Below are 25,580 nucleotides of genomic sequence, written 5' to 3' on the forward strand. Positions count from 1 at the left end.
GCAATCTATAAAAACGAGCAAGTTGAGCTCATCATCTGGGATGTATTTCAGAACATGGCTCACTTTGTCAGACTCCGGCATATGGGAATCGACGCCGTGGCAAAGAGCTAGGACATCAACGATGTACGCAACGCATGACTCTGTATCTTTCTGAGCTCGACATGATAGGCCTTTCGTAGCGGCGATCTTGTGACCATCGACCTTGCGTAACAGGTCACATGGTTCTTGCTTGCGTGAGTCTCAGCTGGTCTGCTCTTCTATATGTGTGTCATACCAGGTGAGTGGTGGTCCCTGGAGGTAGAAATATTCGCGAGCATCACTGCCGGGTCCCATCGGTTGGGTGCAGCAACGCGTTCGTATATGCTAAATCATTCTTCCACGTCGACTCTGTCGGTGCCCTAGGTCGAGCGGATGGGTCAAAGCAACTCACGATTGAGGCGTCAAGGACACTGACGGCCCGGGTACTGACATCGTGCTCGACCAAGCTGCCTGGTCGTCTGTCAGCATAGTAGGACGGCCGAGCATAAGCACTCTGCGGAGTTCCTTCTTGTGCAGTATGCAGCACCTCAACCAAAAATGAAACGAGCGAAATTTGAAGGTTCAATAGGACCACATCTACTATTAGGAAGATATGGCCGGTACAACCAGTATGGTTGTAGGCTAGCCCCACTAAGTCGTCTCCTTGGTCTGGCTGCTGATCGTCGTCTTTGTCGCTCTGTCGGCACTGTGTACTGCGAACACAGTGCCATGCCATAATGTCATATATCATATAATGTCATGTCATGTAATGTGTACTGAAGAGATGTAAGTGTAATTGAGGTTAGCAGACTAATAACAATAATTACAAGATTAGCTAGGCGTAAAACCATTAATTGACGGTATTGAGGTGTTGTGAGGCTAGTTAAATAATATATGTTAAATTATTACACTAAACAAGAGTAACTAAGGTAATATCAAAGGAGCATATTCAAGAATAAGTAACTGTACCACACATTAGCTCGACAGTATCAGGTAATCTTAATTATTAATATATTACTCAAACAAACGACTCTATCGTGCAATAAATAAAGTCATAAATTAAACAATTAGGTGAACTCTATATAAAACAACTCATTCTAATAATTATTAAACGAATTATTTAGTTTCGTTATCTAAGCCAAAGTTTGGCCTGAGTGCATAGCTCTCTCCTAAACTGCTCCGAATCAGGCGAAGTTTATTCACACTATGCTGGGAAGTGGCAAGCCCGAGCTGCATACAGCAAAAAGTATGCAGAAACTCCGCTGGAGTTTTCTAAGTATGCATAAGTATACCCCCAAATTTCACTTTGCCATTCCACAAACTTCAAGTTGCCCCATCCTCAAATTTCAATTTGGCCCACCCTTAAACTTCAAGTTGTGAGACCCGGCTAGGTGGTAGCTCGTAATGATATAACCAGCGTACACGAAACACAAAAAGAAGTGACAAGAACAAGCACTGACTTCCAACTGGCATTCGTTAGAAACAAGCATGAATACATAGGGGTGTGCCAGCTAACTTTAGCCAGGGCATAAAAATATGTGAATGCCCCGTCGCTGGACCGAACCAAGGTAATGTTGTTTGCAATCGCTTAGAGATGCTCAAATTATTTACGCTGATTCTGTATAATCAGATTATTAGTCTTGATGAATTAGTTTTCTCAATTACAATTACATGAAAAGTGTCAATGAAAAAATTGCAGAGCGACATGAAAAGCTCCCTATACATCTTTGTGTTGCTCAATACATGCTATAGACTAGTCTTTTAAGGAGCAAGAAAAAGCCCTCGAATACACGCAAAATGCCTGGAGCGGCGAGTCGCGCGGCAATTTTGCGAATACTTGCGAGCTTTTTTTAAAGGATGTCAGGATCTACAACAATGCAAATAAGAGTCCTGTAGTAGATCTGTACTATATTTAACTTATACGATGGCTCTTTCAGGCAATTGGACCTAAAGTTCTACACTTCGGGACACTATGGAGAAACACTCCTAGTCAAAGATGGTGAGATTTCAGAGAATTTTTCACCACCATAATTCTGACCGTATACAAATCATCTGTACGATCGTTCAATGCTAAACACGTAATACATGCTCTTCACATAAAAGTATAAAAAATGCAGGCATTGAAAAATAAGGAACAATAATCACAAAGGAAGTTCGCATAATTCGTGATCTCGGTATTTTTTTATTTATTTTTTATTTATCAATACTGTAAGCCCTGAGAGGCTCATACAGGAGTGGACATACAAACAGTACAGGCGCTTTGTTATACAGGGGGTTTGCAGCAAACTCAAACAAAAAAGCAATGGTTACAATCGACGCGCCAGGTCAGCAATAAGTAAATACAAGGAAACAAAAACAACCTATACAGTGCGTACGCCATGTAAAGTGTAAGAAGCAGTTAATACAGGAAAAAATGCATATGGGTGTGCCGTGCAATGTACAAACAGTGTCAAGTGTAATGTATATTATCAGACGTGCGCAAGAAGTATCATAATAGAAAGCAGCTCACTGTCCGTGCTTCAACCAACTGTGGACGCTTCCTAGTTTGTTTTGATGCCCTCCCTCGCCCCCCCTTCCCATAGAAGTGCCCCCATGTAAGCAAGACACAACTTTCTATTCCTCTAAAGCCAAAGAGACGTGTGTTCATGTGCTCCAAATTCATGGTGCATATACAACAAAGTTTCTGAGCATCCCTCGTGACTAAACACACTTACACTAGCATTATGGTATCAACCTTAAGTATCATAACATGTGTCTTGCAGTTTGGACGCTTCGGAAATGGTCGCGAGCTTTTCCAAAGCAATGTATCGGGAAGCAACATAGCGGACAAATTAATAGAACAGTTCGAAAAATGCACCAGTGCCTAGTACGGCCCTATGGTTCGCAAAATACTTCAGCAGATATGCACGTGAAGGCTCTTTAGGCATACATCGAGAACAGCGACCGCTGAGAGTAAAGCTCGAAAATTGCCCGCAAGGATTTCAATATAAAATATTTAGGAGCTCCTGCAGTAATTACAGAGTCGGCTGAAGATGGTTGGTCACCTTGAGAAGGCTACCCGCCGGCGATTGCGTCAACTACCTACTATATTAGGAGTCATTCTAAATTTGGCGATATTTTCGGGCTTTACTATCTTTCCTCATACACCATTTAGAGCTTTTGCTTTTTTAGTTACACTAGGTCTACTCGTTCCCGCAAATTTTGGCCACGGTATATTTTTTCTCGTCTGCTTGGCATTGCAGAGAAGCTAAGGAGGTGAAGCTCGCACAACCAATAACAATCCTGCTGAACAATCATACATGCTCCTTCGCGTTGCCTAATGCTGGGAAAGAGAAAGCATACAATTTTTTTCTTGCTTTAGAACCGCCTTTTACAGGTAGAATAGACGACTGACTGTTGAATGCGACTTATTTTTCTGCTTTTCACTTCCGCATTTGGGAAAATGTGAAGCCATCGCAACTGGCAGCTGTGCCAATTAAGTATCTTAGAAAAAGTCGAAAGCGCTGTCAAACGCAGCCCGACTACTTGGTGATGTAACACATGCATACCTGCCAACTCTTCCAAAACTTTCGTAATATTTACGCATCATTACAGCTCGGCTTACGATTGTGCGAACGTTGCGTCAAGCTTTACGAAAAATATGTTCACCAACACGTTTCGCTCAACAATCCCACACCGTTGGAAGTATTGTGATGCTGGAAGGAATCCAAGATGGTGCAAGCACATTTCCATTTTTACATCTCAGTTCTGAAGCAAGCGAAATTTGCAGCACCAGGGTCGCTGGAAAAAAGTAACTGTGGTCTAAAACACTTCGTCGCTTGTGCAATCGTGGTTAACAAAGTGCGTATGGATGCCTAAACGGTCATTGGTTGAGCAGAAGCTCTGAAACAATACGTTTGCTATTGCCCTTATCCCCCTACCCCCTGCTGTCAGGTTATTACAATATCAATGTCAGGTGTTACAAATATCACAGGTTGGCAAGTATGCGTATGTGAACAAGCTCCGCCCTCGTGGCTTTCTTTTATTGCTACGTCATGTTGTCCGCCGCTATTATATAGCGATTACACGCGTAAGTGAGCTAGTTGGTATCAGTTTGAAAGCGTATTTCTGTTTAGTCGCGTTCTTAGCGCTGATCGCTTTAAAGAATAGTTCGGAGGCAATTTAGTAGTAATTGCGAGACAAATGCGTTAGCATTACCTCGTACCTCTCTGGCAACCCGGAGTGTTCCTTTTTACTGCGTTCACCGCATTGCAAAGTATTCTTCAGCAGCTAATTCCAAACATGCCCTGCCTCTTCGTGGAGTGAAGTATAATTGACGGTGCTCTCGAGCAAGCCACTGTCCAGTCACACTCTATTAATACAAACACACACACAAACACACACACACACACACACACACACACACACACACACACACACACACACACACACGCACGCACGCACACACACACACTCATACACACGCATACACACACACGCACGCACACATACATACATGCATACGCCATACGAAGGCGATTAAGAAAGTCCTTGCTCACCTTTTTATTTATAAGCCAAAATAAGGTGCATACAGGTAATTACAAATACAGCTACTATTCACATACCTTACACTATTTTCCCCCATAGTCTCCCCGCTGGTTTAGGCATTTGTCCCATCACAGTACCAAATTTGAGATGCTCCTGTCGCCACTTGTCGTGAGTCAGCGACGCACGCGGCCTCCCAGAACGCCCCTTGTCATGATAACCTTATGGCCTTTTTCGAATTCACAACGCCACCATCTTACACTTCTCAAAACGAAAGTGAGTGAGTGAGTGAATGAGTGAAAACTTTGTTGAGCTCTAGTAATTGCGTTTTTCTGTGGCTGGGGCTGACTCTTCAGGGGAGTCTTCCTTCTTGTGTCTTCCGCGTAGGTCTTCACCAGATGCTTTCCCATACAAGTTTCCCCACACGTGGGCTAAATTTCCCTGTGGATTTCGATGGGCATTCATCACTTGCTCCACAGAAACCGAATCACACTTCGTTGATGGTACGCCGTCAACGTGTGAAATATAACTGCCATGTTCAACAACTGAATACAGAGATGTACTGAGGAGCTAACAGGCAGATAAGGCTGGGCCGGTCCTAGAAAAGTCCACCGTTGGGAATGGATAAGTTGACTTAGCATTTTCAGCCTTAATTTAGGCAAAAAATACCGGCAAATACTTTCTGAATTGCCCTCATGCGTAATGCATGCATAGATCTGAAATACACATACGCACATGCACGCTCTTCTAAGCTCTCCCGTCAGCTCTCTGCCACGTGACCGTCCTAACACACTTCACTCACCTAGCCTTTATTTCCCACTTTGACACTACTAATGCTAACGCATAATTACTATTGCAGCAGACACTGCGATGTAGGCACATGCCGTGTGCCTGGACAGGACAGGACCGAAAAGTAGTGTCTTCATCGCCGCTGCGCGGTTTTCGCTGCGGGCTAGATTGCTTTGCCATTGCGCTCCCTCTGTTTTTTGTCTGTGTACGCCTGCTGTTAGCAAACAGAGTTTTAATTGGTCCTGTCAAAGGACAGTGCGAATGAAAGGTTGAATCTCCTCTGCCACAGATGCTGCTTTCTGCAACTCTGTGTTCCCAGGCCTTCCATTCTCAAGCATCTCCGGAACAGCGCATGGTACTAAAGACTGTGGGGAACGATGCGCCGCCATTTAGGTGGCGCTGATTCTCGAAGTGGTTCGACATCGGTGGCTTCTCGTATTTCCGGCTGCCTAAATTCGTTGCGATTCATGCGGCTGGTTAAGATGCAATTTAATTCTAGATTTCTTCTAATCTGACATGCCGAGTGCTGAATCCGGGCAACAACTATGGCACGGGGGCATCCGAGCCAATGACGAATAGCGTAAGCTGTCAAAGATGAGAAATTTCCTTTGAATATACAGCCACTTGCAAAAGAAGAACTCTTTTTCCTTGTGTGATGAAATGGGTGCTCGTAGGTGTGAACCACTTGTGATAAATAAAACAAAAATAAAATAGTTAAACAGACACGGAATAAACACAAGAATAATACAGTCTACTGTTACCGTGCAAAGTGAATACCATGTAAAGATTAGTCATAAAAATAATAGAATGTAGGGAATTCATCCTGTGTTTCTGTGGGACGGGGCGGCCTTGTCATTACTAAATAATGAGTTGCTTGCCTCTTGTTTGCTCGTTTTATATTGTGACTGCTTTAGGCTTGTAGCGCAGCTCAGAAAGAGCAGAAAAAGGAAGGAGGTAGGGGTAATCAGAGGGAACGGAAAACATATTAGTTTGAGAAGTGAGGCGCCGCAATCATGGCAAAGCTTCATGGGCGCCATCCGCAATATGAATAACGCCCTTCGCATGCATATTATGGTGTGTTGGTTACAATTTCGTTAGTGAGAGGGTTGCTTGCACGTGGCGCAAGGCCAGAGGGAAGCACTATGTGCGAGCACGTACACATCCAATAACGCAAACCCGCACACTGCTCGGACAGATTGGCTCTTCGGTGACCGGGCGCATCTGTACGACAGACGACTGGGATAAGCGGGGCTTACACTGCGGTATAAGGCTGAGTATCGCTACTAGACGATAAACTCCCCATCAAAAGTTATTCTAAAATATATTTACACAGCTTGAAGCACGTGTATGTGCTAAGTGGTGGCTCATCAGGAGTTGCTGGCTCGGAGGGGTAGATAACTCAAGAAGGTGCGCTCATGGGTAAGGCCACTTGCATGCGCTGTAGTGTGAAAAATACGTCACTAATGAGACAAGAGTTGTAAATTATCGAGAACACTGAGTAGCCTACGAAGAGAAAAGAATATCTCTTAGCAATAAAGCAGTGATAAATATATTGCATTCATTGTGTATGCTGCAACGGCGAAGGTACTACAAGTTGCACAAGTTTCTGCAGTGATGTATTGGGGCACAAACCCTGCCACCCAGGGAGTGCACTGTTGAGTGCTTGCTACATGAACGCGCTATCATTTCGAACCCATTTGAATATTCCCCCACTGCGGCCGTAAATCCAACATCCGACCTGATGCTCGGTCGGTGATAGTGCGCGAATCATGGCAGAGCTGTATTGCGGGGTATAAATAAATACGCTTTCCTTGTGCTTTTCAGAATGGTCTTCCCTGCCATACGGAATAGAGGGTTTTCCATCTTTGCACGCCAACGAGGACTGCATCATTCTGGGAAAGATGCCCCCATATGGACGTAAGCAAAATTACAGTATATGGGCAAAGAAAATGGCAATACTGAGAGAAATAGTGGAGATCGGACGATAAATCTGTTCATGTGTGATTTTTTTTTCTCACGGTTCTTTGCATGTGTGGCGCGTGTGCAGTTACTTAAGCTGTGTTTTGTTTCTTGTAATTTGCGGCGTTTCTTAGCTGGCATCAACCAAGTGGGGAAAGTGTACGTATCACACGTACCTTGTTGTATCCAAAATTTTCACGTGCTCTGTAGTGCAATTAGCAGCGTGTAGATGAATTTGACACACGATGGTCGTCAGAAACTGGCAGTAGCATCTGCCTAAACACTTCATCGTGGAATGTCGCACCTAGTATATATATATATATATATATATATATATATATATATATATATATATATATATATATATATATATATATATATATATATCGGCGCATTTCTTGTGGTCGCTGTCGCATAGCACAGCAAGCATGTGAGCAAATAAGTTGTTTATACACTCCGTGTGACCTTTGGTCTGAGGATCGTGTGCATATGCTCGACGATGATCTGTTCCACTAAGCGTCATGACGCCTGGTATCATCTCTGCTGTGAAAGCTGTACCACGATTTTTTATGACTACTTCTGGTGCATCGGGCCGGAGGGCGATGTCGCGGTTAGAAAATTTCGCTACATCACTGACAATGGCTCACTGAAGCGGTCTAGCTTCAAAGTATTGCGTCAAATAGTCGGTCGCAACCACGATCCAGTGCTTGCCAGCAAAAGACATGAACAGCTAGCAAAAGCATGTCCATGACAACCTGTTGAAATGGTTGCGTTGGCGTTGTAACAACCGTCAAGAAACCGACTGGGCGCTGATCTGGAGGTTTTAGCTCTGGCAGGAGCAAAAAGTTTTCGCGTAGTGCTTGATTTCCTGGGCGAACTTACGCCAGTAGTCGCTTTGACGAACACGGGCCTAGTAGGCGTGAATCCCAACTTACCCAAAGAGGGTTAATCGTGATAGGCGGATAGAATATCGGTACGCAAAGCGCACGGAACAAGGAGGTGATCCAGTCACCTATGTGTAGAAGTTATTTTCCTGCAACACATTGCTGTGAAGACAAGACGAAGACTGAAAGCGCGAATGTCCGTGGAGGATGCGCACTCTGGGCTCCAAGATGGTCGATACGTTGCCTAAGTCCTAAATCTTCCTGCTGTTGCTCAGCAGGAAGATTTATGAGTCATGCGTACCACTTGACACCATTGGAAGTGGAGCACGATAAAGACAAACAGCATCAGTGTGCTTCTGGACAGTCTAGTAGACGATCGTTACGTCAAATTCCTAAAGACTTAGGCTCCACCTGGCGAGGGGCCCTGAAGGGTCTTGCAGATTGGCTAGCCAATTCAGAGTGGTCTGTAACCACTCTGAATTGATGGCCCTGTAAATGTGACCGGAACTTAGCTAACAGCCAGACGACAGCTAAGCATTCCTCTTCAGTGGTACCGTAGTTCGTTTCTGCAGAAGTTAAAGGGCGGCTACAATAAGCAATAGCACGTTCAATGCTATCTTGCCACTACACGAGAACTGCAGCGAGGCCGATGTTGGTAGCATCAATGTGCAGTTCCATGTGGTCATCTTCATCAAAGTGTACAAGTAACGGCGGTGTCTTAACGAATCATCATCATCATGATCATCATACGCGTGCTTTATGTCCACTGCAGCACGAGGGCCTCTCCCTGCAATTTCCAGTTACCCCTGCCGTGCTCCAACCAATTACAATTAGCGGCCGTCAATTTGCTAATTTCATCGCACCAACTAGTCTTCTTCCGTCCGCGACTGCGTTTCCCTTCACTTAGTACCGATTCTGTAACCCTAATGGTCCAACGGTGATCTAATCTGCGCATTACATGACCAGCCCAGCGTCATTTTTTCCTTTTGATGTCTATTAGAATATCATCTATACCCGTTGGCTCTCTGATGCAAACCGCTCTCTTTCTGTCTCTTAACGTTATGCCCAGCAATCTTCATTCCATAGCTCACTGCGTGGTCGTTAACTTGTTCTCATGCTTCTTTGTCAGTCTCCAAATCTCTGCCCCATATGTCAGCGCCGGTAAAATGCACTGATTGTGTACTTTCCTTTTGAATAATACCAGTAAGCTCCCAGTCAGGAGCTCGCGATGTCTGCCATATGCGATCCAACCGATTTTTATTATTCTACGAATTTTCTTTTCAGGGCCAGGGTTTCCTGTCATTTTTTGACCTAGTTAAACGTACTTCACATTATCAGCAGGCTGACTGGCGATCCTAAACTCTCTTCTTTCCCGTCTATTCATAATTTTCTTTGTATTCTGCATATTATTCTTCCACCCCACTCTATCACTCTCTCTTAAGGTGCTCAATCAGTTCTTGTAACTCTTCTGCATTGTTAATGAATAGAAGAATGTCATCGGCAGACCGAAGGTTGCTGAGATATCCCCGTCAATACGTACTCCAAGCCTTCCCCGTTTAATATCCTGAATACTTCTTCCAAGCACGCAGACAATAGCATTGGAGAGATTTTGTCTCCTTGTATGACCCTTTTCTTTAGAGGTATCTTCCTGCTTTACTTGTGTAGAATTATGGTAGCTGTGGAACCGCCGTAGATCTTCTCCAAGGTATTTGCGCAAGCGGTTTGTATTTATTAATAACGTATTGCCTCTATGACTGCTCGTATCTCTACTGAATCAAATGCATTTTTGTAATGTATGAAGGCCATATAGAGAAGCTTATTCTACTCTGCGGATTTCTCGATAACCTGATTAATGACATGTATGTGGTCCATTGTAGAGTATCCCTTCCTGAAGCTAGCCTGCTGCCTTGGTTGACTAACGTCTAGTGTTGCCCTTATTCTATTAGAGCTGGGCATCATTCTGTAAACGAATCAGGGTTTAACAAATCAGGGGTTGGGACATTTTGGAAGAATTAACCACGAAGCCTCTGTAATATGCGCAGGGGCCCAAGAAGTGGAAGGCGTCAGGTTTTTTAGCTGGTGGTAGAAACGCGGCAACAGCAATGCTTTTTTCCGGCTATTGCCGAATACCATCGTGCCTAACAACGTGGCCGAGCAACTTCAGCTACTGACAACTGAAATGGCATTTCTAGGCTTCCAGTTATAGGCGTGCAGAGCGAATTGCGAGAAACGTGGGCTGAAGTCGCTGCAAGCGTTGCTCAAATGTCCTAGAAAAAATTTGAAGGACGCTTCAGCTTCCCCGCTAGAACGGAACCCGATAGCATTCAACGATCCCCGACTGCTTTTCACGCTTCCTGGCAACTCTAACTTACATAATCGTAATGTTTATTGGGAAACGCTGGCAATGAAGGCCACGTACGAAGGCCAGCTTTCTGATAATAACGCGGCCTCTCGCGTGGGCCGCGGCTGCACGGAGGTTAGCGTCTTCTAGACGGTGTTGCAACGAACAGGGTCCGCCGCTCAATGGATGGTAGAAACGCTGGTAAAGGGATTTGTGTTCGAGTTTCCGCGTAGCAAAACATAAGTTTTCTCATATATTCAAATACAATCCGACGGTATCATGTCTGTACGTCGTGTCCAAGTCGCACTTTACGATTGTTCTGACGCATTTTACTTTAATAAATTCTAGATTTCAATAACTTCCTTGCGCTATACGAAGCGTCTGTGTGGCTGGGTATGCGTGGTTTCGAACGATTTTTGCTTAAATGAAGTCGACGAAGAACAAAGGACGCCGACACCGGATTTTGTGCGATAAAGGGCCTGCGAGTAGGTAAGAAGCAGGCTGAAGACAAGTCAGTGGGGGAATATGGCAAAGGTTATACGAATAGCAGGGGAGAGTTATTAGTAGAATTTGCAGAACAAAATAATTTGCGCATAATGAACACCTTCTTCCGCAAGCGGGATAATCGAAAATGGACGTAGAATAGCTCTGGTGCTAACCCTGGCATTATGCAAGATGTGGGCGCGCTCTGCAAGGTGCGCTGAAGTGACCATAGGATGGTAAGATCTCGAATTGGCCTAGACTTGAGGACTGAACAGAAGAAACTGGTACATAAGAAGCCGATCAATGAGTTAGCAGTAAGAGGGAAAATAGAGGAATTACGTATTAAGCTACTGAACAGGTATTCGTCTTTAACTCAGGAAGAGGTCGTTAGCGTTGAAGCAATGAACGACAATCTTATGGACATCATTAAGGAATGTGCAATAGAAGGCGGTGGTGACTTCGTTAGACAGGATAGCAGTAAGCTATCGCAGGAGACGAAGTATCTGATTAAGAAAGACCAATATATGAAAGCCTTTAACACTAAAGCAAGAATATAACTGGCAGAACTTTTCAAGTTAATTAATAAGCGTAAGATTGCTGACATAAGGAAGTATAATATGGATAGAATTGTGAATGCTCTTAGTAACGGAGGAGGCCTAAATGCTCTGAAGAAGAAACTAGGAATAGGCAACTATGCGATGTATGCGCTAAAAGAAAAAGCTGGCAATATCATTACTAATATGGATAGACACTTCAAGTGGCTGAGGAGTTCTGTAGAGATTCATACAGTACCAGTGGCACCCACGACGATAATGGAAGAGAGAATAGTCCAGAGGAATTTGAAATCCCACAAGTAACGCCGGAAGAATTGAAGAAAGCCTTGGGAGTTATGCAAAGGCGGAAGGCAGCTGGGGAGGATCAGGTAACAGCAGATTTGTTGAAGGATGGTGGGCCGATTGTTCTAAAAAAACTGGCCTTTGTATACTGTATACAGTATACAGTATACACTGTATATACTGTATATACTGTATACTGTATAAAAAAACTGTATACGCAATGCCTCGTGACCTTGGCGGAACCGGAATCTTGAAAAAACGCCAACACAATCTTAATCCATAAGAAAGGGAACGCCACAGACTTGTAAATTATACACCCATCAGCTTACTGTCCACTGCCAACAAAGTATTTACTAAGGTATTCGGAAAAAGAATCAGGAACAGCTTACATTTCTGTCAACCAAAAAACTATGCAGGATTTCGTAACAGCTACTCTTCAATAGACCACATTCGCAACTATTAATCAGGGGATAGAGAAATTTAAAGAATATAACCAACTCTTATATATAGCTTTCATTGATTATTAAAAAGAGTTTAATTCAGTGATTCAGGCATTAAGGAATCAGGGTGTAGACGAGCCATACGTCAAAATATTGAAAGAGATCTATAGCAGCTCCACAGCCACCGTAGTCCCTTAAAAAGAAAGCAACAAAATCCCAATCAAAAACGGCGGCAGACAGTGAGATATGATCTCCCCAATGCTATTCACAACATGTTTACAGGATGTATTCGGAGACCTGGATACGGAATAATGGGGATAAGACTTAATGCAGAATACCTTAGTAACTTGCGATTCGCTGATGATATTGCCTTGCCTAGTAACTCAGCGGACCAATCGCAATGCATACTCACTAACCTGAACAGGCAAAGTGAAAGGGTGGGTTTAAAAATTATTCTACAGAAAACTAAATAATGTTTAACAGTCTCGGAAGAGAACAGCAGTTTACGATAGATAGCAAGGCACTGGACATGATAAGGGAATATATATACTTAGGGCAAGTAGTGACCCCGGATCCGGATCATGGGACTTAAATAACCAGAAGAATAAAAAAAGGGCTGGGGTGCGTTTGGCAGTCATTCTCTGATCATGAAATGCAGGTTTACATTATCCCTCAAGAAAAAAGTGTTCAATAGCTGTGTCTTCCCAGTACTCACGTACGGAGCAGAAACCTGGAGGCTTACGAAAAAGGTTCTAATTATATTGAGCACGACGCAACGAGCTGTCGAACGAAGAATTATTGGTGTAACGTTAAGGGATAACAAGAGAGCAGAATGGGTGAGGGAACAAACGCGAGTTAATGATATCTTAGTTGAAATCAAGAAAAAGAAATGGGGGGCAGGACATATAATGAGGAGGGAAGATAACCAATGGCCATTAAGGGTTACGGGCTTTGTTTCAAGAGAAGGGAAGCGTAGCAGGAGGCGGCATAAAGATAGGTGGGCAGATGAAATTAAGAAGTTTGCTGGAACAACATGGCCGCAATATACACATGACCGGGGTAGTTAGAGAAATATGGGAGAGGCCATTTCCCTGCAGTGCGCGTAGCCAGGCTGATGATGATTATAATTATTCCGTCAAAGATGTCGCACCACACACTGAATGAACATGGGTACTGGTGCCTGTTCTGTGCCACCCAATGCGGTTTCGTATCGCTCCAGTAATGCGCATTATGGATGTTGAGAACTTCTGGAGAAGGTTTCCTCATCTTTCCAGAGCACTTTGTCAACAAAATCCAATATTTCATCACTGTTCACAAGGTTCCAATTTGAGAAATAGACCCGCCATTGAAAGTCCCTTTCTTCCAGCTTTTAATGCAGTTGTAGGTGATACGGATGCATTTCAGCCTTCCTAAGGACTCTTAACATTAAAGACTGAAATGCCGACCTCACCACTCACATCCCGCAAGCTGCATTGAGGGTTTGCAGTGATGAAAGCCAAAATGTCTCCTTCAGTCTCTTCACTGATGCTCGCCTTTCTGTGCCGCGTCTTCTTGAAGCCACCTGTTCCTTTCAGCGTCAAGGGACTCGTCCTAATTCTAGTGGCGCTAGGTCTTCCCCACATTGCGGTGATTCCCCACAAAGGTGATTGCGGCCAGCTTTGGCCGCAATCACCCTTGTGCACTCATCTATGGAGAGCAAGAAAGCTTGCGTTCGCTTGACTCCTTGCCCCTTCTTTTTGAGCTCCGCAAAGTCCAAATGAATTACTTCGAACGGGACACTTGAACATTCAGGGTTTGTAATAACGTATGTCGATTGCTTGAATTTAACTTTGTTCACCTGGCAGAGGTGGCATGTGCGGATGTAATGGCTGATGTCGTTTTTCATGCCCGGCCATGTGAATCTCATGAGCAATTTCTGATAAGTGCGCCAGAAGCCATCATGTCCACCCGATCCAGGGGTGCCGTGGTATAGATGAAGAATCCTTGGAATCATAGTTGGTGATACGTGATACCTTCCATTGATAAACTGGAGCTCTTCTGTACCTTCCCATAGCTTAACATGATTGATTGCCTCTGGATTCTTGCTTGATTCCTGTACAAGTAATCTTGATAGTGCGTCAGCGTCAGTGAGGAGTGGGCCAGGACGGCGCGAAATTACTAAATCAAATTGTTGCAGATAGTTCACCCATCTAGCAATGCGGCCTCTTGGCTGGGCCATGCTCAGAAGTTGAGTTAGTGCTTGATGGTCAGTGAAAAGTATGAATTTGGCACCTTCCAAGTAAGTACGAAAGTACTGTACAGCTTTTAAGACGGCCAGAGCTTCCTTTTCTAGGGTAGAGTAATTGATTTCGGCGGTTTCAGGGTATAGCTGTTGTACCCCACGACGTAGTGTTTGGTTTGATCAGCTTGTTATGAGGGCTTCTGGTATAGAACTGCACCGGTAGCATAATGTGATGCGTCCGTGTTCAGTACGAAAGGAAGAGAAAAATCCGGTATTTGCAAGATGAGATCCGACGATATTAGTTTTACAAGCTCAGAATAGACAGCTTCGCACTTCTCGTCCCATTGAAAAGCCACGTCTTTCTGAGTTAAACGTGTGAGGCACCTTGTTCTCAGTGCATAGTCTTTGATAAACGCCCGGAAGTGACCTGCAAGGCCAAGAAACACGCGCGGGGAGTGCACATCATAAGGCTTTACCAGCTTGGGGATTCTCTCCACCGATTCTTGCTTAGTGCTTTTAGCGTGTCCATCAAACACCCTGCCAAGAAATACTACGGTATCTTGAAAGAACGCACTTTTCTTGAAGTTGAGTTTGAGTTGGGCAAGACTGAGGGCATGAAGAACTTTTGAAAGATGACTACAGTGTTCTTCCTTTGTCTTGGAGTAGATGATGATGTCGTCGATGTACAGATTGCAAAATATGCCCAGGTAAGGTTTCAGAATGTCCGTCATATTCTTCTGAAACCACGCAGGGGAGTTTTTCCAACCAAATAGTAGGCGGTTTTACTCAAACAAATCAAATAGGGTTATGAATGCGGTGTACTTCTTCGTTTCTTCACTTAGTGGAATCTGCCAAAAGCCCTTGCAGAGGTCTATTCATGAAAAAGAATGGCAACCACCAGTTTCGTCACTTATGTCGTCGATTCTCGGCATTGGATAAGGTATCAATTCAGTTTGACGACTGAGAGCCTGGTAGTCTGTGCAGAGGCGGAATGTCCCGTCTTCTTTAGGTGCAATAGTTATAGGAGAAGCAAATGGGGATACAGAAGGCCGGATGATACCGGCGTCTAACATTTCTTGCAACTCGTTTTTTCTGCCACACTTTTTATCCCTGGACATATTATAGGGGGTTCTACAAACCACTGTTTTATCTGCGAGCTCGAAAGGAACGACATGTGATTTCATTGCTGGAGGGTAGCTACCCATGCATGTAAGCTCTGGGTACTTAGTCTTGATGTCTTCCTGGTGAAAAATTAGCCCTGATACAGTGCGTTCTTCACCAGGATCTTCTGTTCTTATCGTGTCTTCGGTTAGTGCGCAATCCGCCGGGTACCGTAACCGCATTTCGCAACGACGCACAATCGATGGAGCGTACGCTACGGCAGCGATCGTCGCAGTACGAGCGCCCAAGAAACATCTATTTTCTGTCGTGGTCGATGGCTACCCCTGATTTGACGACGTTCAGGGAGTATTGTTCGTAGTATTGTACGTGAGCAGATGCAACAAGTTCATGCAATGTCTCCTCATTAGCATGTGACGGCTTTAAGTGAAGTGGTTCGCGAAGAGGTCAAGGACCTGGTACAACCGCTGGTTGCTCCCGCTGCTGCAGCCCCTCTCATGACGTACGTCGAAGCCTTTAGAGCTCCGTCCCGTCCACGCACGCAAGCGACGACACAGTACTCCTCGAGTATTCAGTAGTTTTGGAGCCCTCTGCCTTCCGCAAACCCGTCTATACGCGCGGAAACCCAGTGTGTGGCGCACTCCAGACAGTCGGCGACTCTGCTACCATTCCGGTAAAGCAGACAACGTACACCGAGAGTGCACATACCGCCATATGGGCAATCCTGGCTTTCACCCAGATGCACGTCGACACCGTGATGGTGAGTGTCCTAGAGCTATTGTCGAAAACCTGGTGAGCCATTAGTCACCGAGTATTCCTTGGCGCCAGTCCAGCTCTCCATCTCCTCGAAGTTCTATGTCACCAGGCCAAAACTTTCCGTTCACTAATGGCGTTGGAGGCAGATCGATCAGTTCCGCAGGCCCATGCCGGGGAAAATAGGAGGAATGACCTCCAGGCGTGGGACCGCTGTTGACGGCTCTATAAAAGAATATCCTCATCGATACGCCAGCCGAGCACCAATGATTCCCTTTCACAGACGCATGCCGTCGACTATAAAAGTGTTTCCGCAGACATCCCCATTAATGTCGCCAACTACCTGGTCACTGCTTTCGTGGACACCGGTACTAGCTATTCTGTTATGAGTGCAGAAATAGCTGCTGAATGAGAAAAGTCACGACGCCATGGCATGGGCCAGACCTCCGGACAGCAGGTTGTAGTCTCTTGGCACTGATACAGAGATGCACCCCCGGGCTTTAAATGCGTCCGTTGCTTTGTTTATCGTGTTGTGCGACTGCTCGCGGAAAGTCATCCTTGGGATGAATTTTCTTTGCGAGTACGGTGCTGTCATCAATATTCGGGGCCTGATTTTAACGTTTTCCGACAACTACGTCCCGGTACTGCAAGATAGTAACATCCAGAAGACATCACTGCGTCATTTTGATGAGGCTGTGGCACGTCCGCCGGGTACTAGCATGTTCATAACTGTTGATAGCGACTGCGACCATAATAATAGGGGCATCGCTGAAGGAAATTTGTCGGTGCTCCTGGATTGGCTAGTCTGTGTCGCCCCTCGCATTATTCAACTGAACGGCCAAATGATTGAGGTATTAGTGGCCAATTTCAGGGGCGAGTACCAGCACATGGCGATACAAATAGCCATTGCTAACTTTGAAGAGCTTGGGGATGCAGTAAGTTATACGCTTGCTGTGCTTTCTGCAGCCGTAAAGCTTGACACCGTGGTTGTCAGTACAGTCGATGTCAATCCTGTGCTCTCAGCCAGAGAGAAGCGAATACGAAGTATTGTGTACAGATTGAGTGATTTTTTCACATCCACCTCAGAAATTCTTTGCGAAGCACTGTATTATGACAGACCCGAAAGAACATCCCATGCGTTAGCACACCTACGACGTGTCAAAAAAGCAGCAAGACGCGATTCATTGTCATGTGACGCAAATGATAGACGACAACATAATCCAACACTCAACCAGCTCATAGGCGTCCCCTGTTGTTCTTGTCAAGAAAAAGGAGGCCACCCTTCGGTTTTGTGTGGATTAACTCAAACTGAATAGGGTGAAGAAAAAACATGTCTACACTATCCCACGCGAAGATGACTTTATATCCCGTGTTCGACAAGCCGAATAATTCTCCTCAGTGCATTTACAGAGCGAATACTAGCAGATAGAAGTTGATAAACGACATCGCGAGAAGACTTCTTTCGTAACTCCTGACCGCCTGTACGAACTTAAGATGCTGCCCTTCGGAATACGCTCAGCTCCTGTGACCTTGCAAAGGATGATAGAAACCACGCTATCAAGCCTTAAATAGGAGTAATGTGTCGTCTATTTAGACGACGTCGTTTCTTTTTCTCAGACATTTGAACAACACTTGCAACGACTTCAGCCCATGTTCCTGGCAATTTTATCTGCACTCCTGTCATCAACACCTGAGAAATGCCCTTTCGGTTACCAGGATCTAAAGTTCCTCGGCCACTTTCTTATTAGTGAAGGTGCTCGGCGAGACCCAGAAAGAAGTATGGCTGTTGCAGCATTTCCACCACCAGCGAACAAAACGGAACTGCGTCGGCTCCAGGGCCTCTGCCCATAATACCGACGCTTTGTGGAAAAATTTTCCAAGATCGCAGAACCGGATTGTTTGGGGCCCGGAGAACAGAGACACCTTCTCGGAACTTCAGCGGTGCCTCGGGACACCGCCTTTTCTTGGACACTTTGATGAAGATGCCGACTCTGAACTGCACACTGATGGTAACATTTGCCTTGGTACAGTCTTCGTGTATTAGCAAGATGGCGTTGAACGTGCTATCGCTTACGCTAGACGAACCTTACCATCTGCAGAAACAAACTACTCAAGTACTGGAAAGGAATGCTTAGCTGTCGTCCACGCGATAGCTGAGATTCGGCCATATTTATATGGCCGTTCATTCACAGTGGTTGCCGACCACAATGCCCTTTCTTGGCTAGCAAACGTTAAAGGCCCTTGAGGTACTCTTGCCAGGTGGAGCATTCGCCTGCAAGAATTGGACGTAAGACTCGTTTACACATCTGGCCGGAGGCACACTGATGCTGACACTTTCGTGCGCTCCACTTGCAACGGTGTCAAGTGATACCGATGACGACAGTCGTTTCTTCTGTGCTGTCAATATGCGCGAGTTGTCTTAACAACAGCGAGACGATTTAGAAGTCAGGTAACTTATTCACAAACTGCTAGCCAAGAGTTCGCTATCTTCCTTCTGTCTCAGCAGCAATATGTTGTACAAAAAGAACTACTGATCATTGACTCGACATCTTGTCGTTCTATCCGATCTGTGTGCCGATATTCTACCCGCTTGCCACAATGAGCCCTGTTCAGATCATTTGGGATTAGCGTGTACGTAAGACAGAACTCGTCAACGTTAGTACTGGCCTAAGCTCACCCATGAAGTCAAGCATTACGTGAAAACGTGCCGTGACTGCCAGCGCCGAAAGGCTTCACATCAGCGCCCAGTCGCTTCCTTGAAGCCTGTTGTACCGCCAACACAACCATTTCAATAGATCATCATGGACTTGCTCAGTCCCTGCACTAAGTATTGTGGTAGCAACCGCTGGATCATGGTTGCGACTGATTATCTAACGCAATACTGCGAAGCTAGAGACCTTCTACGAGCCGTTGCCAGTGACGCTACGCACTGCATCCAAAACATGGTCCTCCGGCAGGGTGCACCAGCAGTAGTTATAACAGATTGTGGTAAAGCTTTCACAGTACAGGTGATGCAAAACATGATGCTTAGTGGGACAGCTCATCGCCAAGCCACTGCATACCATACTTAGACCAACCGTCTTACGGAGAGGTTGAATAAGACAATCACTGACATGCTTTTTATGTACGTCGACTGCGACCACAAGAACTGGGACGATGTTTTGCCTTACCTTACATTCGTATTGAACACTGCTGTTCAAGAAACTGCTGGGTTGACTCCTTTCCGGTTGCTCCATGACCGTGAGGTAATTATCATGCTGGACCAGAGCAATACGAAACTACCGCCGACGGGGAAGAATTTTCCGGGCTCGCAGACGCAGCTCGCAAGCTTGCATGCGAGCTAATACAGAATCAGCAGTGCGTAGACTCCCAGAGGTATAACGCTCGCCATCTCATGATTCACTACCAGCCCAATGATCAAGTATGGGTGTAGACCCCGATTCGCAACGCGACCGGTCGGAAAAGTTACTGCGCCAATACTTCGCGCCCTACAGAGTCCTGCGCCGCCTCAGCTAGGGCAAATACGAAGTTCTCGCCTGTAGACACGACTCGTCAATCCCTTCGTGTGTACCAGACGAACATTGACCAGGTTTCAACGATGAAACTGTACCATTCACGTTGACAAGGCCATTCTCATTGCCACTCACCTTCATCACCCTTATGTGACACTTCCTTCTTCCCAAAGTCATCAGAGTTGCCTGATGTGTGCATTGTATTTTTTCCCCTTTTTTTCGCATTTGATGCATCGAGACGGTGCTTTCTCGAAGGGAGTTAATACCATGAGCATAACAGTTGGCGGTGTAGTGGGTTTGCCGCTACTGAGGTCGATGACAACGAACACGCGCTCTCATTCAAGGTGTCGGACGGCAACTGTCTGCTTCCATTACAGAAAACTCAAGAGTTGTCAGAAAGAGTACCGTGGCTATATAACGACAAAAAGAACTGAGTGAAAATTGTCATGTGCCAGGTAAACACAGCTTCGCACTAGGCACTGGTAGTGCTCAACACTTAGATGTATTCCGCTTTAAATGACCCTGGCGTATTTTCGGCGAAATATAGCTTGGATGCTTGGGCCGGTGCATTAATGGATTCCTCACCATATTTAGCGAAGCGCTAACATCCATTTCCTTTGCCCTGTCATTGCCAAACACGCAGCCACGCATATTCGTTTTCTTTTTCTGTGGCTGAGCAATGTGAACCGCGGTGCGCTAAGATGAAGCACATTGTAATTTCGTAGGTATGCGACATGTGTACCAACCTAAAACCATTTTCGTGGTTCCATAAGAAATTTAGCAGCGATAAAATACCATATATGAACAAGCCTTACTAACTCTGCTTTAAAGGCACCTTGACAGAACTTTTATTCACACCTGCGAAACATGCTGGACTAGGTGGGATGGCTTTACGAGAATGTACCACCAAGGAAACTCTCTGAAACACGCCTAATTCTACCGAATCGAAGTATGTGAACGGGCTAGCTGGTGATCCACGATGCAAATTCACGGCGCGTAAGCCCCTTAGGTGTTTTTCCATTAATTTGTAGCTGTGACAAAGGAAGCTCTATTCTGTTAAGATGAAGGCAAATGTTCCAGAAGTTATGTGTAGCAAGCATTTGTTATATGCTTGTAGCACCCTAGAAAATATTCCTCTGGCCTTCTAATAAAATTTGTTCCTAGCTGATGCTTTATAAGGGGAATTACTGTCACCATTAATTTACACGTTTTCTTCTTTATTGCAGAAAAAACGGAATGCACCTACTGGGTTCGCAGAAGTGTTGTTGGAAATCGCAATTGGCGTTGTGACTTCATATTCGATAACTTTTGCAAGTCACAAGCGATTGTAATAAATCAAAACAACCTACAGAGTTGCAAATAAACGCAGGAAAATTTTATTGCAGACAATTGCGCCTTCTTCAAATCCTCCTGTAATCGGGCGTGTCAGGGATTTCAAGCAATCATAATATGAAATACTCTTTTCATGCGAAACCATTATATGGTTCATGAATCGTGAAATCCGGTGGTGTGACCGGAGATGATAAAAAACAGCTCACCGATGATTAAGACTCTCCATAACGCGAAATTTGAGTGAAGTTGTGAGAGGCATTTGATAGAGACATCTAGCAGACTCGGCAAGCATCGAAAATCTTATATTCGTGTCAAGCGCGTTGGCTTTTTTACATGACTCGTCGAAGGTTCCAGTGTATTCGCAGGTGCTGCTTGGCTTCCAGAAAATGCTACACAATTCACATCGCACATACAATCTGTTCACAAAACAATCACAAACCAGGACAAATCGAAACATGCGCGAACGAGACCAAACCAAGAAAACCGAACAAGCGCGAGCGAGCGCTGAAAGGAGCAGACAATAGTACGCATTGAGCGGTTGGACGGGTCCGCATGACATTTCCAGATTTTCTGGACACGTAGCAACTAGCGCCCCAAGCGGCCTCGGCATGAAGCTAGCGCATTTTCAATGGGACGGGTGGGTTTTTCGCGAATAACAAAAGCTACAGGCCAATTATTGAAGAAAGCAGGTGAGAGATCTGTTCTGGAAGACAATGTACACGAGCCAAATGCAGTCATTTTTTACTTTTGTTCCCAGAGCAGTTAAGGATTCAGAAATGGAAGCCTATGTAAACGACGAAAATTTGTGCTTCGCTTTCGAGACACAAACGGTAGCTGTGATAAAAGTACGGCGTCTATCGCAATAGCCGCTACAGAGTATGTAGTCCGGATACGCAGATTTCGATTAATGCCTATGTCGACTCTCTACAGATGGCGTAACACTGTTCAGAAACGCGTTTCTTCAAGCACACAAGTGCAAGATTACATGGTATCAATGAAAATCCGAGCGTATCTGATGCACTAGTGTTGGAAGCCGAGGCAGAGTTGTAGAATCGCTGGCACCTATCGTTCCGCTTCATGCTGGCAGCGGTTCGATGCCGTGCTGCCTTTTTTTTAACGCCACGTAGGACCGAGTTCGACAGTCTCCCACCCCATGGCCGAAACATAAAACTCAAGATTTGGTTTCAGTTTTGCTTTCTTCGGGAGGGCTCTCCAAATATTATATTTTCTATTTTTACATCCAAAAATCAAATCAAATCAAATCAGTTTATTTTTCATCTCAAGGATGAGGGCAGGCTCGGGATAAAAGTGACATCAGTCACTTGAGGGGAACCCGAGCCTCCCTGATACATGGAATGCATTGAGGACAGACGAACAAAATTCGTTCATAGCAAGAAGCAGTTAATATTTACAACTCGTAATACACATAGATTCGTCATGAACTGAAAATATAGATATACAGATTCCTTTACGGTTAAATTATACAGTATAATACATGAAGACAAATTCCAATATACAGTGAAAGTTTAGTTAGTGATAAACAATATTGCATTGATTTCAAGATAAAAGGGCTTCCCTAATAACACGTATGCCACATTCTTCAATTATTATCTTTTTTTTAATTAATTTGTTTAATAAAACAGGAACAGTGAAGCGGAGCATTTGTCGGCCAAAGTGTGTTCTGCACAATGGAATAATCCAGTGTTGTTGGTAACGAGTAGGGTATGGGATAGTGTACGGTTCAAGTTGAAAAATATCCAAAAAAGCTCGATTGCTATTGAGCACGGATTTTTTATATCTTATTGCTAGGTAATACTCGTAAAGCTGATGAATTGGGATAATGTTAAACCGCTTAAATAATTCACCCGTATGTGCATAGTAGTCAACATTAGCAATGTGCCTAATCGCTTTTTTCTGTAGTTTGTATAGTCTATTACCGTTCGTTGCTGTTGTACTTCCCCATACCAAAAAACAATAACTGACATGCGATAAAAACAAGCTGTTATAAAGTGTTATCTTAACGGAAACTGGAAGCAAGGAACGCAGTCGTGCAAGTATACCTACACATTTGGAAATATTAGTTATTAGTTTATTAATTTGTGGTTCCCATGACATTATACAATTAAAAAACACTCCTAAAGTTTTAACCGTCTCTACAATTTCAATCGTCGCGCTACCTAAGCGTAAGGCATCGCGTGGAGAAGTAAGCTGCATCCGCGAGTGAAAAATAACTGCTTTTGTTTTTGATGCGTTAATGACTAATGAATTTTGCTCACTCCATGCATACAGGTTCTCTAATGTAGTGTTGATAAGTGAAGTCAATGCACTCATATCATTACCGGTGAAGAAAATGCTAGTGTCATCGGCATAGATTATATATTTAGGTTTGTCATTAATTTTTACAATGTCGTTGATGTATAGGTTAAAAAGCAGCGGCCCTAAAATACTACCTTGTGGTACCCCAGTAATTATCGGCTGAAGAGAAGAGCAGTAATTGTTAATTTTTACACATTGCGATCGGCACTTAAGATATGATTTCAAGAGTGAAAGTGGGATGCCACGAATACCATACATTTCTAGTTTTTCAATTAAAGTGTAGTGACAGAGACGATCAAAGGCCTTGGAAAAATCTATAAAGATTCCAATGCAGAGTTGCCTATCTTCAAAAGGCTTTAGAATTATTTCTTTTTGGGCTAGTAAAGCAGTCTCAGTCGACCTGCCCTTCATGAAACCGTATTGAGATTTTGTTATTATGTGAAATTTGGTGCAAAAGTTTATAACTCTTTTAAAAATAATTTTTTCAAAGCCTTTTGAAAATATCGGTAATATGGAGATGGGTCGGTAGTTCCCAAGGTCATTTTTGTCTCCTTTTTTATGTAGCACAGTGACAACAGACGTTTGCATTTGTTTTGGAAAACAGCCTGTCGATAAAGACAGGTTATAAATGGGAGTGAGCACAGGAGCTATAATATGGATTACATGCTTGATCAGAGATATCTGAAAACCGTCTATGTCACGTGCGCTGGTGTTCTTTAGTGTAGAGAACGTTAACACTATTTCTTGATCGTCAGTTGGTGCGAAAAAGATGCTGTTCGTTTCTGTAGTCTGTGCACGAGTTACCGTTAGCTGTAATTGTTGCTTTGGCTGTCCAACGTTTATGAGAAAGTGGTTAAATTTTTCCGCAAGCTCTAGATCTTTAACAATGCGGCCATCTATTTCTATTTCCGTAATTCCTGGGCAAATAGGGGTCCTGTGAAGTAACTTATTAAGCTTCCTCCAGATGTTTGCGCTTTCATTGCAGAAGTCTGGATCGAATTGTTGACTTAAATAATTTCTTTTTTCTTTCCTAATAAACGCATTTACTTTATTTCGGAATTCTTTAAATATTTTAAGGTCTGATATGTCTCTAGTTCTTAAGAACCTACTAAAGAGTTTCGTTTTCCTTTTGATCATTTTTAAACATTCATAATTTATCCATGGTTTTCGATTCTTACGGCATTCTTTTACAACCTTTTCTTTGAAATGCTTCAAATAAATTTGTTTAAGGATAGCTATGAATGTCTCGTAGGCTGAATCTGCAGTTAATGAAAGGTAGACTTTACTCCAATCTGTTTGGGAAAGACTTGTGCTAAAAGCAGCCAAGGTAAGAGGCGCGATGTCTTGAACGGTTCTAGTCGGTAACTCCGTCGGCTTTTTGGTAGTACTGTCTGTCATAAAATAAAGTGCTAGGTGGTCGCTTATATCGCAGTACAATACACCTGACTCCACCTTATCTTTGTTTATGTTGGTAATAAAAACATCAATTAAAGTTGCTGAATTTGGTGTGATACGTGTGGGGGTCTCTGTTACTATCTCGTAACCATTTGACACAACCACAAACACAAACTCAGTTACGAGGGGAGAAGACTCTAGTACGTTTATGTTGATGTCGCCACCAAGAATTAGTCTTAAATTGTTGTCGTTTACGTAATTGAATAATTGTTCAAGAACACTGGTGAAATTATTTACAGATGAATCAGGTGGTCTGTATATGACAGAGTAAACGTAATTTCGTGACGTTAGAGTTAAGCATTAAATGTCGGAATTAATAAAAGAAAATTCTGATACTATTCGAGAGTCTGTGTCGTTCTTTACTAAAACAACGGTGCAATGGGTTGCTCATTAAGTGATCGCTTATATTATCAGATTTTACTCCTTGGTCAACGTAACGACAAGAATGCACATCTCTTTGTGCTACGTTAAAATGCTACCGTGCCTTGTAGGATGGACATACTCAGGAATTCTGGACATTGCAGCTTCACCATCCTGTGGAACTTCACGGCAATGCATACGCCTAACTGAATGACAAAATTTTAAACAATTTTATTTC

At 44.0% G+C, this 25,580-nt stretch overlaps 1 protein-coding gene across 1 annotated transcript in view; it reads left to right on the plus strand.

Moving 5' to 3' along the window:
• LOC142586849 (uncharacterized) overlaps window positions 1-21,260 on the plus strand; it is a 513,536-nt gene extending 492,276 nt beyond the window's left edge. The window contains exons 7-9 of the mRNA XM_075697720.1: window positions 1,956-2,017; window positions 7,156-7,248; window positions 21,106-21,260. Coding sequence (XP_075553835.1) covers window positions 1,956-2,017; window positions 7,156-7,248; window positions 21,106-21,242 — 292 coding nt within the window. The 3' untranslated portion in view covers window positions 21,243-21,260. The remainder of the gene's footprint in view (window positions 1-1,955; window positions 2,018-7,155; window positions 7,249-21,105) is intronic.
• Window positions 21,261-25,580: the final 4,320 nt, after the last annotated feature.

Source organism: Dermacentor variabilis, chromosome 7 (assembly GCF_050947875.1).
Source record: "Dermacentor variabilis isolate Ectoservices chromosome 7, ASM5094787v1, whole genome shotgun sequence".
Lineage (NCBI taxonomy): Eukaryota > Metazoa > Arthropoda > Arachnida > Ixodida > Ixodidae > Dermacentor > Dermacentor variabilis.